Source organism: Siphateles boraxobius, unplaced genomic scaffold (genome assembly GCF_051911475.1).
Source record: "Siphateles boraxobius isolate OS27281-9 unplaced genomic scaffold, OSU_SipBor_1 3, whole genome shotgun sequence".
NCBI lineage: Eukaryota > Metazoa > Chordata > Actinopteri > Cypriniformes > Leuciscidae > Siphateles > Siphateles boraxobius.
In genome coordinates this window covers 8,283,240-8,297,446 of record NW_027508919.1, presented here as the reverse complement: position 1 = coordinate 8,297,446, position 14,207 = coordinate 8,283,240, and the positions used below count along the sequence as shown (strand labels likewise).

The 14,207-nt window shown below is 36.7% G+C and overlaps 1 protein-coding gene across 2 annotated transcripts in view; it reads right to left on the bottom strand.

Annotated features, from left to right (window-relative positions):
- The window catches only part of fstl5 (follistatin-like 5), a 173,642-nt gene that overhangs the window by 13,065 nt on the left and 146,370 nt on the right, over positions 1 to 14,207 (bottom strand). For both annotated transcript variants that reach the window (XM_077247697.1, XM_077247698.1), the window contains exons 11-13: positions 4,465 to 4,491; positions 4,221 to 4,339; positions 370 to 519 (exon numbers count right to left, since the gene is read on the bottom strand). In XM_077247697.1, coding sequence (XP_077103812.1) covers positions 370 to 519; positions 4,221 to 4,339; positions 4,465 to 4,491 — 296 coding nt within the window. The remainder of the gene's footprint in view (positions 1 to 369; positions 520 to 4,220; positions 4,340 to 4,464; positions 4,492 to 14,207) is intronic.

Genomic DNA, 14,207 nt, shown 5'->3' with positions numbered 1-14,207 from the left:
CACAGCAAATGCAAACCACAACCATTTAATCAATTGCCAATGGACAAAATCAAGTCCCGCCCAACAATTTTTCTTGTTCAAGAAGCTGCTTCACTCTCATATACGTCACAATATGGAAGAAAAGAACATTGCAATTTCCCTATCTCTAAAATATAAAAATAGGGAAGACTTTAATGCTGACTTTAAAATATGCCAACTAGAAATGTAGAATTGTATTTAAAAAAAATTAAAATTTGGATTTGAGGATTATGAATTATGCAGTACACATGCCACATTACAGACATTAAATTGCAACATTTTTCAAATTTGATCATATGTCTAAGGTATGTTCACCAGAATACTGTTTTGGTTACTGATTAACTGGCTTACCTGAACGGCCTTCTGGGATTGGATGTCTACAATGAGCAGCCTATTCAGCAACGGCTGTGTGGCGTAAATGAACTTGTCCTTCACGTTGACAGCTGATGTCCACATACATATCTGATCCTTCACTCCCTCCATTTGTGGACAGACCTCCTCCTTCAGGAATAAAAAAAAAAGGGTCATAAAAACTGGCCACACACAGAAATACTATGGTGAGTGAATGCATCTCAAAAATGGCTAATTTCTGAGTTGAAGGTCTCTTTACTATATACACTGCTGGCCTATTCAACAATGCTATTAAACTTTTCAATGAAGCCTAATAAATTAATTAGTTCTTTAGAAAAAATTAAAATGTGAAAGAAAACAGTAGGCTATAAGACTCTGTAGCGTCTGCCTCAGAGGAAGAGACTGATAGTGGGCAGAAGTGTCATCATGAAGGCAAGCTCGGTCTAAATGTGAGTGTCTGTCAGACCGGAGGCTGAATGTGCTGTGGTTAAAGAGCTGAGAGCTGGTTTGATGGATGGCCACAGAGGTTGTGCAGAAGTGGGCATCTCCTGTGGTGATGCGGTTGACTGGGCTACTCAAGGGCTGCCAACGACAATCAAGACGGAGACTCAGACGGATGTGACTGGATTCGTCAGGTCTAGCGTCACTCTTGCACGACTCAGATACAGTTTTAGTTGGTGCAACAGCCACTGGCTTTTAAGGTTATTTTTAATGCTTGTAAATTACAAAGCTCACTCTTGAGATCACAAAGAATGTTGCTTTTTTGCCTTGGTTTCTTGTCTTAGTTTGTTTTAGTTACCAATTACACTCATCCTTTGCTAGTCTAGTTCCAGGTTTTGTCCTCCATATTTATACCACATTTAGTTGGGGGTTATTGTTATAGCTTATGTATAGATTAGTTTGCATTGCTCCGATGTTTCTTCTGTGCAATTAACCAACAATGTTGCACATTTGCTATTGACGTTTTAACAAAACGTAGTGTTTACCAATTATAAAATAGTGTCAACTGCCACTATTTTAACTGCAATGATCTGTAAGATCTTCAAAACGATCAACGAATATTTTAAAAAGAGGGAAGTACATGTGACAGTGATTTCCCAAAAGCAGAACATAGGAAAAACATATTGTAATGCTCTCTAAATGTTCTTCCCCAGACAGAGTTTGCACTGGGGCTTGCCGCTAGGTCCTGGCATTTGATTGATGTCCTAATAGAGGCCTGTTGCCTCTCTGGAGGCTGGAAACTCAAGCTCTCACCGCCCAGAGCTTCAAACAAACACAGCTGTCTCATCAGCATACCCAGCTCCGATGGAACAGCAGAAAAGAGGAAGGCAATCATTTAATAGCTTGTGTAAATCTAGCAGCTACATATCAGAAAGAGCCGAGAAATGATATGCAGTGTAGGGATGTAAGAGATGGAGGGAGGAGCTCAACTGATGTCTGTGCTGAGAATCAAACTTCACGGGGTTAAAGCACTGGTCTTGAATGAAAAGAAAGTTTAGTATTGCTGTTTATACTGATATGCAACCAAGAAGCAGCAGAAGAAGAATTACGTAAAATAAATGATGGATGGATGGAACAGGTAGAAGTAAGGATGGATGGGTGAATGGAATGAAGGAGGGATGGAAAGAAAGAAAGAAAGAAAGAAAAAGAAAGAGAGAAAGAATGGATAGAAGGATGGATGGATGGAAAGAAGGGAAGGATGGATGGATGGATGGAGAGATGGAAGGAAAGAAATAGAGAAATAAAGGATGGGTGGATGGGTGAATGGAATGAAGGAGGGATGGAAAGAAAGAAAGAAAAAGAAAGAAAGAGAGAAAGAATGGATCAAAGGAAGGAAGGAAGGTTGAATGAATGGATGGATGGAAAGAAAGGATGGATGGATGGAGAGATGGAAGGAAAGAAAGAAAGAAAAAAGAGAGAAAGAAAGGATAGGTGAATGGATGGAAGGATGGAAGGAAGGAAGGAAAGAAGAAGGAATGAATGAAGGATGGATGGATGGATAGATGGAATAAAAGAAAGAGAGAAAGAAAGAAAGAAAGAAAGAAAGAAAGAAAAAGAAAGAGAGAAAGAATGGATAGAAGGATGAATGGATGGAAAGAAGGGACGGATGGATGGATGGAGAGATGGAAGGAAATAAATATAGAAATAATAGATGGGTGGATGGGTAAATGGAATGAAGGAGGAAAAAGAAAGAAAGATAGAGAGAGAGAAAGAATGGATCAAAGGAAGGAAGGAAGGTTGAATGAATGGATGGATGGAAAGAAAGGATGGATGGATGGAGAGATTGAAGGAAATAAAGAAAGATAAAAGAGAGAAAGAAAGGATAGGTGGATGGACGGATGGATGGAAGGAAGGAAGGAAAGAAGAAGGAAGGAAGGATGGATGGATGATATATGGAGAGATGGAATAAAAAGAAAGAGAGAAAGAAAGGAAGAAAGGATGGAAAGAAAGAAAGAAAGAAAGAAAAGGAAGGAACTATGAATGGATGGATAAGAGAAGGAAAGAAAGAAAGGACAGATGGATGAATGTATAAATGGATGGAGAGAAGGAAGGAAAGAAAGAAACAAAGAAAGAAGGATAGAAAGACGGGCGGGTGGATGGAAGGAAGGAAAGAAAAAGGAAGGCATGAAGGGAGGAAGGAAGAAAGGATGGATGGATGAGTGGAAAGAAAGAAAGAATTGATGGTTTGAAGGAAAGATGATGGATGGAAAGAAAGGAAGGCATGAAGGAAGGAAGAAAGAAAGGATGGATGGATGAATGGAAAGAAAGAAAGAAAGAATTGATGGATCGAAGGAAAGATGATGTATGCAGAAAGGAAGGATGAATGGCTGGATGGAGAGAAGGAAGGACAGAAAGAAACAAAGAAAGAGAGAAAGAAAGGATGGGTGGATGATGGATGGAAGGTAGGAAAGAAAGAAAGAAAATATAGGAAGAAAGGATGGGTGGATGGATTGGAGGAAGGAAAGAAAAAGAGGAAGGAAAGAAGGAAGGGTGGATGATGGAAGGAAGGAAAGAAAGAAAAAGAGGAAGGAAGGAATTGTGGATGGATGGAAGGAAGGAAAGAAAGAAAAAGAGGAAGGAAGGAAGGGTGGATTGATGGAAGGAAGGAAAGAAAGAAAAAGAGGAAGGAAGGAAGGGTGGATGGATTTTTTTTTTATTGAAAATATCAAGATTTACAGACAAACATGGCTGCATAAAATTCGTTTCTTCAGAATAGGATACAGAGAAAATATAGCCAGAGGGAGCAGCTCATAATACAAACAGAAATATAAATGTACTCTTAGTAACAAAAATAAGGATGATTTTTAAAAGGAAAAAGAAACATTCAAATAAATAAATTAAAGTAAATAAACAGTAAGAAATTATAACATAACATAAGGTGAGAATTCAGTCTTTGTTCAGCTATTTACCTCAGTTGGGAAGTGTTTTAGGGTATCATATATTTTTTTGTGCTTTTATGACCTTTCAGAGTTTTTAAGGATTTTATATACAGTTTAAACTCATTAAAAAAATAAATAATTTGGGAGATGATTTCACAATTCTACATTTGTGAATGAAAAAGTTAGCTAGACATACAATTGTATTAGTACAGAGCTCATCACCCTTGGAAGGGTGGATGGATGCAGCGCCGTCCATGCTGTATGTAGCAATGAGCTAAAGTAGCAAAACTCTGGTAGCATGTAGCAAACATCAGCCATTCTTGTTGTGGAATTAATGTAAAAAAAGCTAATGAATAAAAAGAACTCATAAACTTCAGTCTTTGCTTTTGGGTAGAGCAAGCAGGAGGGAAAACCGAGGGTTTCTATTGTACATTTAAAAGTACTTAACATTTATTTTATACGACAGCTCACCTGCAGGCCCAGAAGCTTCTCGCTGGGTTTGATGTGTCTCTGAATCTCACAGGCAACTGGCTGGATGACTTTAATACCGTCCTCATAAAACACATAGAACATGTTTCCAATCCCCAGACCTGTAGAAGGACATAAATTAGAGTGTTATCAGGGCTCAGATCCCCCGAAAACAAGGTGGACCGCAGCATTAACACAATCCAGACAAACACTTCACATTAATATTGTATTAAAACACCATGCTTACCTTCCTCTCTCCACAGGATGTTTGCCACTGTAAGAGAACACAAAGAAAACTCACATGAGAGAAGTTTGATGCACTTTACTCATCTGAAAGTTTTAAAATCCGATACACCAGAGATACAAGATGAACTCACACATCCGGCTATAAACCTCCCACAGATTATTGCAACAACATTTGTAATTCTGGTTGGTTTTTCTAACGTAGTTTGAAGCTATGGAGAGTTGTATTTGATTTGGCCAAGTAATTATACTCTGCAACCCGAGGAGTTTATTGATTTGACTCGCTCATGTGTAATCAATACTGTGTCGGCATTATACATTGAGGTCGGCCTGCGGGGATTTATACACTGACGCAGAGCCACCAACCACAGTGTAACCACAGAGGAAACAATGTGCATAAGGGTGAAAGTCGGAGCTTATCTTTGCATTAAGCATGATTATTTACCCATAACTGCTGTGAATAGTATTACCTTTTAAAAACACTTAAGCTTTGTAGATTGAGATCAATGCCTTACTAACAATGATCAAATACCTTTAAAATGGGTCTTATGGCAATCAAGCAGCTTAGCAAAGCATAACCAAAAAGATCACACAATTAACTCTAGATTAATTCCAAAAGCATTTTAGAGCAGAATAAATGGGCTAATAACTACAATAAAACCCCTCCATTAGAAAGAAATGATCCCTGATGGCCCCAGCATTTGTGCTAAAAATAAAAATGACGGCCATTACCCTCAAATGATAGTTGTGCCATTATTTATCTTTGCGCAATATTCGTCACCGAGGATCTATTGATAAATAAATTAGCATTAAAGAACAGCACATTTTTCCAGTAACAACCAAATTCTCCTCCTTATTACGTTCTGACTGTTCACTAGTGCAGTTTGTAGTGAAGATGTGACCTCTAACCATTCCTCAGCAATCTGATTCAATCTCTCACAGACTGCGAATCAATCTCCCACAATTCACCTGTGCTACAATCCCTACGCCAAGCGATTTTCATTCTCCACTCTCACTTCATCAAGAAGACAGGGGAGCAGAGTAACGCTTTCAAGAATAGTGATGGAGCTAGAGTTAATCTTCAAAAAAGTCCTTAGTCAAGTTCTTTTTCTATAAGTTAATGTATTGGCGCAATCTAAAAGACTTTTGTGAAAAATATTGCCACTGCATCAGCAATTGATGAGGAATGTAAAAAAGACTGGGGAAACACGGAGCTCCGCTGCAGAATGAAGGCAGAAGGGAGTGGTTTGGAAGAAATAAGCCCTGTCTTTTCCTATAACACAGTGTACTGACACAATATCACTGAGCAGGGAGAATAAAGAACCTCGGGAATAAGAGGTTCTTTCAGTGGCGTCACTCTAGGTCTTCGTTCGAATTAAATTCATTTTTTTGATGTTTGGAACATTATTTATCTTACATTTTAGACTCAACATGCAACCAAATACCATAACATTTTGTATGTTTATGCTAAACTACTAATCTTAACATTCTCAAAACCTTTAAAATAATTAAAAATAAATAACAATTTAAATAAAAGATTAAGGGCCAGATTTACTAAACAGGGCAAATTAGCGTAAGAACGCTAGGACTGGAAAGTTCTGTGCATGATCTACTGACGACGTGCAAATTATAGAACACAAATGCAGCCGGATCCTTTCCATAATCAGAATCAGAATCAGAAAGAGCTTTATTGCCAAGTGTGCTTGCACACACAAGGAATTTGTTTTGGTACTGAGGCTTCCAGTGGACATATACAAATACAAATACAACATGAAACATAATACTACAAATTATAAGAATAAAAAATATAAATATATGAGAATAAAACTATCACAGTTGGGTTTAGTCAGAATAGACATTTTCAGATTTACAGATTATGAACCTATTTACAGTGTTTTGAATATTATAAATAAATAAATCTACATATAAGTGATCTACATATAATGACCAACACTATCTACCAAGAACAGCTCAAATTAGCGTCTGGTTTAAGTGTTTTTGAGTGGTAAGTAATGGCGCAAATACCAGTAAATTGACAAGCGAAACTCCTCTATGCATATTATGCAATAAGGTCAGCCACAAAAATAACTGTGCCCATGCCTTTTCAGTGTTAATTTTTCAATTTTCACTGCGTGTCTTAAGTTAAATCCTGACAGTAGTTTATTGACACAAAAAAAGGGTTTGCGCTGACGCAAGCTGTTAGTAAATCTGGCCCAAAAGCTGCTAAAAAACATTTTAGACATTCTATTAACTACAGTAACTTATAGATGTCAACTCATTCTACTAACCATAACCCTACCCTACAGTCTACTAATACTATAATGAGAGTTAGTTGACACGTAGTTGCAAATTAATAAGCGTTTGTTTACATAGTTGCAAAGTTACTTATAGATAGTAGAATGTCTATAGTAGACTATAGAATTAAAGTGTAACCAATATTTTGCACCGATCATTATTGCGCTGACAGGGTCAGCCAATCACAGTGACCTGAATGCAATGGTCAAAAGAGACACTGCCTCCCTCTATCCACTGGTGTTGCTGTCAATAGTTTATTCACTATTTGAAGTCGTATTTTGGATTTTCGAAGAAAAAGCATAAATCTTTATAGAAAAAGCCAATACAAAAGCCCAGTTTGTACATTATATTACATAATTTGTCTCAACCATCCATCAAAATGGTTCAGGTTAGTGGAACAGGCTACAGGCTCACTGCTGTGAGAAATCACAAACCTAAACTCAAACGTGTACTCTGTCCGAAATGCTATGTTCTCGACAGCAGAGTCACATTTCAAGCTGCCAGTGGGAGATAAAGCAGTGGTACGAGTCAACCGCGATAGTGTAACAGGTGAAGGCCAGTGTTGGACTCTAATTAGGTCTCCAACACAACAGAAAACTAATCAAGACAAATGCCTGGGGTGCGCATTTCAGCTTTGCCTCTCTGAATCATTCATGGACCTATCAAAGCATTCATGAGTTGAGAATGCAACTGTGTGTCTATCGCGGTAATGCTCTGTTATGCAAATACCTGGTGCTCCTGCATAATTAAAAGAGCAAACATGATTTAATTATGACAATTATGAAGACTCAATAAGTGAATATTCTATACTACTGAATGAGTTGTTGAAGTAACCTTTCCTACTTTCTACATTGTGTGTAGTGTGTATATGGAAAATTACTGTGTATTCAGTATGTTTGGAAGGTCATGCTACCTTACAGATGAGTGCACTATCTTATTTTGCTGGTATTGCTTTCTTTAAACTTTAATACAAACTCCTACAGTCTTTTGGATATTGAGGTTAATGCCCTCAGGTATAGGGCAACACCTCAGAGAGTGCCTGATGCTGAAATAGACTCAAATACATTTGATGAAAGAAGGAAAAAGAAAATAGCCACTAATTTCTGCCTTAGAGCGGTAATATGGAGTGTAAGGTTAAACTGTCCAAGAAAACAGGCCTTTAGACACATCTTTGCACACACAGTGTTTAAGTTGATCATTAATTACATTAAATTAATAAGAGGGAAAAAAAACGAACGCAAGACAATACACTAAAAGTGTACACTAAAATTGTCTGCATGAAACAGAAATTATATATACACAGTTGGTGTCAGAAAGTATTTCTAGTGTTTTTGAAATGGTCTCATGCTCACTACTTATTTGTATTTATGCATTTATTCAATATACAATACATTAAAAACAGTAATATTGTGAAGTATTATTACATTTTAAAATAACTGTTATCTTTTTGAATATATTTTAAAATGTATTTTATTCCTGTGATGCAAAGCTGAATTTCCAGCATCATTACTCTAGTCTTCGGTGTCACATGATCCTTCAGAAATCATTCTAATATGCTGATTTAGTGCTCAACAATCATTTCTTATTATTATCAGTGTTAAAAACAGTTGTGCCGCGTAAAGGGTTTGTTCACCCAAAAACGAAAATGTCATTTACTCACAATCATGTCGTTCCAAACCTGTAAGACTTTTGTTCATCTTCGGAACACACATGAAGATATTTTTTATAAAATCTGTGCGATTTCGGTCTTTCCATTGTTAGCCTAAGCAAATACCACTTTCACTTGCACTACCACTTTAAACTACCACTAGTTTAAATAAGCCAATTATCGTGCACAATAAGAACAAAATAGGGTCAATTTAGGTATTTCATGCTGAAAATATGCCATCTTTGTGTTGCTCAAACTCAATGTTGCCATCTTTATACAAATATAATGTTTTTGTTAATGGATAGTACATAAATAATTAAAAAATGACAATTTCTCTTATAATTTAATCGCCCTCATGTCGCTCCAAATCCAATGAATGAAGACCAGAGGTTTCAGACTGAGTCTATGTGACTAATATGCTATGTTCTGAGATTTCAAGTAATAAAAAAATCCCTGTGTGAAAACAGACCACAAAAGACTGAAGCCTGCTGTGTAAATGACGGCTGAGAGTAGTGAACAAATTGTTTAGACAAGTTTTCTGAACTATGATTCTTTTTCTTTTCTGAACAACTATTCATTACAAAAAAATTAAAAGGAATAGAAGCAAGGAAATGGCCACATACAGTTCAACATTTCTTTAGATCAGAGCTGTCCACAGTTAACTTAAAAACTTTGCTAGTGGAACACTGAATGGCAGAGGTGAGCATGATCACTGGCATATCCCAGCATGCAACAGCAAAGAGAGGCCTACATTCAGGGGCGTCATGCAAGCCAAAATTCTGGGGGGGCACAATCTGAGACGTTGCAATTGTTGTCTGACGGTGATATGGATCATGTTAGGAGGGGTCAGGGGGTTTCTCCCCCTGAATTTTTTTTAAATTCTGGCTGCTAAACATACCATTTCAATCCTCTATCTGAGGACTAAGTTAAAGTATCAATTTTGTAAGTTTATGTAAAAGACAGGTTGATGAAAGAACTGTAAGCTCAAATTCAAAAGCTTTTGAAGTGTACTTCATTAAAGCATGTTTACACACACACTTACTGTACACTTAGGCCTACTACACATGATTTTAAAAACAGTACCATTGCAGTTTTTATGTTATGATTTTAAATTGGTATGTGACCTAAGAACGATCTTACATTAAAGGTACATAAAGGTGCTGAGGTCTGACTTTGTGGTACTCTGAAATTAAGTTATTTTAATATTAATATGATGAAGGACTTTGAAAGAAGAAGTTTGACAGATTTCAGTGCTGAATAAGGTTAACACTACCCCGTTTATTTGAAAATGGTTAATATTTGACAGAAATGTAAAAAAGTAATCAAATCAAATGTAATATGTAACATTACTTTAGTAAAATCATTGAAATACTGTAGTTACACTGCTCATTATTATATTTTAAATAAGGAACTTGTAAAGAGTACAAATTGTATGGCAGGCAGTAACATTAGCCAACTAGTTTATGGTTAGACTAGCTATCGATAGCTTTACACTGACACAACTTAAGTTAATGCTCTGAATTCGCAGCTAATATCAATTCCATAACTTTTTGATCAAGTTAAAATTTCCAGGTCAACCACAAATAATCCCACTACCTTTTAATATCATCCGATAACTAATTCAATGCCGATTTGTTGCTTTGCCCACTTACCACTTCAAGACCATCTGTAAAACATTGCCAGCTCAACGTGCGAGACGAGCGAGTTGCTCGAACATACACAGCAAAGATTCTAGAGCGCTACGTGTGTAGCGCTCTAGATTTGATATACACAGACACCATATTAGGAAAAAGGGGCGGGCTGATGCTGACCGATTTATTACACATCCAGAAGAATACATTTGAGTCGTTATAGGCTCTGGTAATTATGGAGTGGCGTCATGCCCATTCAAAGTGAGGGGGCACGTGCCCCCTATTAATATTAAAGTTGTGACAAAAAAATTATCAGGGAGGAAAAATATGAGGGGGCACGTGCCCCCTCACTTTGAATGGGCATGACGCCACTGCCTACATTGTTTTGATGGGCCTAGTGTGTGACAGAGCAGAACACAAAATTGATGAAATGATAATTCTGACAAGTTCTCTATACAGTCGAGCATAGACTTCCTGATCCAAAAACAAAACAAAACAAAAAAAGGACAAAGTAACCATCCCATTTGGCTTTTGGCAAGGCACTTGCTAACATATGAGAGTTTTGTGTTTGACTGATGAAATGTGGGTACTCAGTCACATTTTGTTTCACTCTGCATCTGTTCCTTTATTTCCATTCCCCATCTCTCATGATAACACCAGAGCAAAAATGGAATCCCATAATCCAACAAGACCACAGCTGTGTGAGACCACAGAGAGATCAGCACTACTGTTGTTTGTATGTTTGCAGCAGGTGGTGTTTATCCGACAGCCTTAAATACTTGTGCAGTACTTTTCCCCTTGATAAGACAGCAAAGGCACATTGTCTCATTTCTTCTTATAGATGATGAGCACAATCACACCTGAGTGCTTCACATCACACCAGCCTCAAATCACTCGCCTGTTTAAATCCTCCTCCCATAGCACACATCTGCTGACATTCTCATGGCAAATATATCTTCTGGGACATGAGATGTACTCAAATATTTGATGAGAGCAGTATAACCCTGCGACAGTATTTGCTGTAAAAGCAGTATTTCGAAAAGGGGAAGTGTGTAATTTCAGGGCAACAAGCAGTACTAAAAGGAAGTGCAAAATTAAAGATCATTTCCAAAATGGTTTCACAAAATAGTATTTAGTGACTTTTATAAGGGTACAATGCAAACTCTGATTAGAAAGTAAGGGACTATATATAACACACACACACACGCACACACGCACGCACACATATCATATTCATATATATATATATATATATATATATATATATATATATATATATATATATATATATATAAATAATACTGTTATTTAGCAACAATGCCTTAAATTGTTTAAAAGTGTTACAAAATATTTTTATTTAAAAAAAGTGCTGTTCTTTCTATTCATCAAATATGTATCTATTTATTCTAAAAAATAATGTATCACACAAAAGTGTCAGGCCTGTTTTGAGTATTAGTCATGTTTTCATGTCTTTTATTTTGAAGTTTTCTCATTAGGTGTGTTCAACTTGAGCGGCGTATCTTGCTAGTCATTAGTCTTTGTGTATATATATCGCTCATGTTCCCATTGTATCTTTTCTAGCCTTGTTATGTGTTACTGCTGTTTGTGAGTTTGTTCCCTGTTCATGCACAAGGCAAGTCTTTGTTTATTTTGTATTTGTTTAAACTGCACATGGGTTAGGACTACTTGCCTACAGTGGACTTGTTTGACAAAAATACTAAGCAGCAAAATTTTTCAACATTGTTAATAACAAGAAATGTTTCTAAAACACCAAATCTGTATTATTTCTGAAGGATCATGTGACACTGAAGACTGGAGAAATGGCTGCTGCAAATTCAGCCTTGCTATTGCAGTAATGAATTCATTTTTTAATCTTTTTTTAAAGAAAATGATTATTTCACAATATTACTGTTTTCACTGTATTTCTGATCAAACAAATGCAGCCTTGGTGTTAAGAGACTTATTCAAAAACATTCAAAAATTGTACAGTAGTCTATATGCAAAAATATATTACATTTTTTTTACTTCTGGAATCCTATTTGTTAAGCCAGACATGTTGCGCCGATTATATAAACAACAACATTTGAAACTGACACTGGGCCAGAGTGTTCAGCAACACAGCCTGTGGAAGTATGACAAGAAAAAATAAATACAAAAATACACACTTCAACTTTAATACCATTAGAAACAAAATTGGAAGATAGTGTACCACCATTGTAGTGGACTTTTACTCAGTGGCCCTTGAAGATTAGAATTTTTTTGGCAGACATCCAATTTCATGATCTCTAGAGCACCGTGGCTGGGTTGAGGGACACTGTCTGACCTTTAAATCTTGAGGAGAGAGAGGGATGGGACCAAGATCATTATCTCCCATCTGAGTGTGGTGTGTTTTCCCCCGCTGACCTGTCGAATGGCACTGACCCCAGCTACTGATGGCTGACCACCAACCTCACCTTGTTTTGCCCTTTAGATGTAAGATTACTTTTATCACACGCCCCCTGCAACCTTTCAGAAGCTGTAATACTTACTGTACATTCAAACGACAACACACAACTTTGCTATAAGTTCTAGCTTACTGTTCTGTATCAATGGTCATCTTGTGTAGCCAGGCACCAATGAAAGCTTATTTCTGTATTTTATGTATAGAATATATATGAAAACATATCTCCCATAAATAAGTTGGACAAATTCATTGCACAAAACTGAGGCAGCGTATTAAAGGCTCATTGATATTCATAAAAAAGATTTTACATGTAGTGATTGGGCACAATATGTAAATGTATTTGCCAGGCTGGTGCGTTCTGTGGAAGCAGGGAGCCGTGTATCATCCCAGGCTTATGAGTTCAGACCTGCCATTCCAGGACTAATGTAAGTGGAAATCCCAGCTGACAGTGCAGGATTGTTGCTCTTATTCTCAATGAAAGCAATAGCACAGACTATCAAATCCAACTATTTAGCCTGGTTTCAACACAAGAGATGAATCAGAACTATTAAAAGAACAGTTAAGCCAAAATGAAAACATTTGCTCACTTTCATGTTGATCAAAAACTGTATGACGTTCTTTCTATTAATGTAGTCATATGCTCTTTTCTATGCAATTAATAATGGCATGAATATGGGGCTGAAGCTTTTAAGGATGCAAAAGCACCATTAACTCTGTATCCAAACTGAATACAAATTATTTGTGACGCATATGAGAATATTCTCACACGCAGAGATCATAGTCTGCTTGAGGAGAAACTGTGTATGAGATGGTCTAAAGCGAGTGTTGATTTCATCTGACGGAGCAGAGATCAAAGGCTCTGGATAAAATGACTCCAGATCAGTGGGCATGCTGTAGTGAATCTGAAAAAATATGGTCATCTTTATGCATGCAAGGGAAACACAGGCATCACTGGCTCTGGTTGTATGACCTGTGAGGAAACTCTGGCCTTCTGTCTGTACAGTGCATTGAGCGGTCACATCTCGCTAAACTACAATACCCAGAACTCTGAACTATGTATCCCAACACCTTCACAAAACTATTAGAGGAAACATCACCGATGGCTGTACGGTGACCTGTGAGGTTCCTTTGCATCCTTCACTGCCCAGAACTTCATGGCTTACAATACAATGAACCATCAGACTGTATCAACAAACACATAAAAACACATACTCAACCATTCAAAAGTTTGGGGTCAGTAAGATTTAAAAAAAAGAAATTAATACTTTTATTCAGCAAGGACACATTAAATTGGTCAAAAGTGACAGTGAATACATTTGTAATGTTATAAACAATTTCTATTAGAATTAAAAGCTGTTCTTTTGAACTTTCAATTAATCAAAAAAATCCTGAAAGAAATTATTTAACATCGATAATAATGAGAAATGTTTCTTGGGCACCAAATCAGCATATTAGAATGATTTCTGAAGGATCATGTGACACTGAAGACTGGAGTAATGATGCTGAAAATTCAGCTGTGCATCACAGAAATAAATTACATTTTAAATAACATTAAAATAGAAAACAGTTATTTTAAATTGTATTATTTTACAGATACTATTTTTACTGCATTTTTGAACAAATAAATGCAGCCTTTATACTTTATCAAAAACAAAACAAAATAAAATCTTACCAATCTTTTGTTCCCTTTCGAGGGAACTCGCTATGCGTCGATGACGCTTTGGGAACGC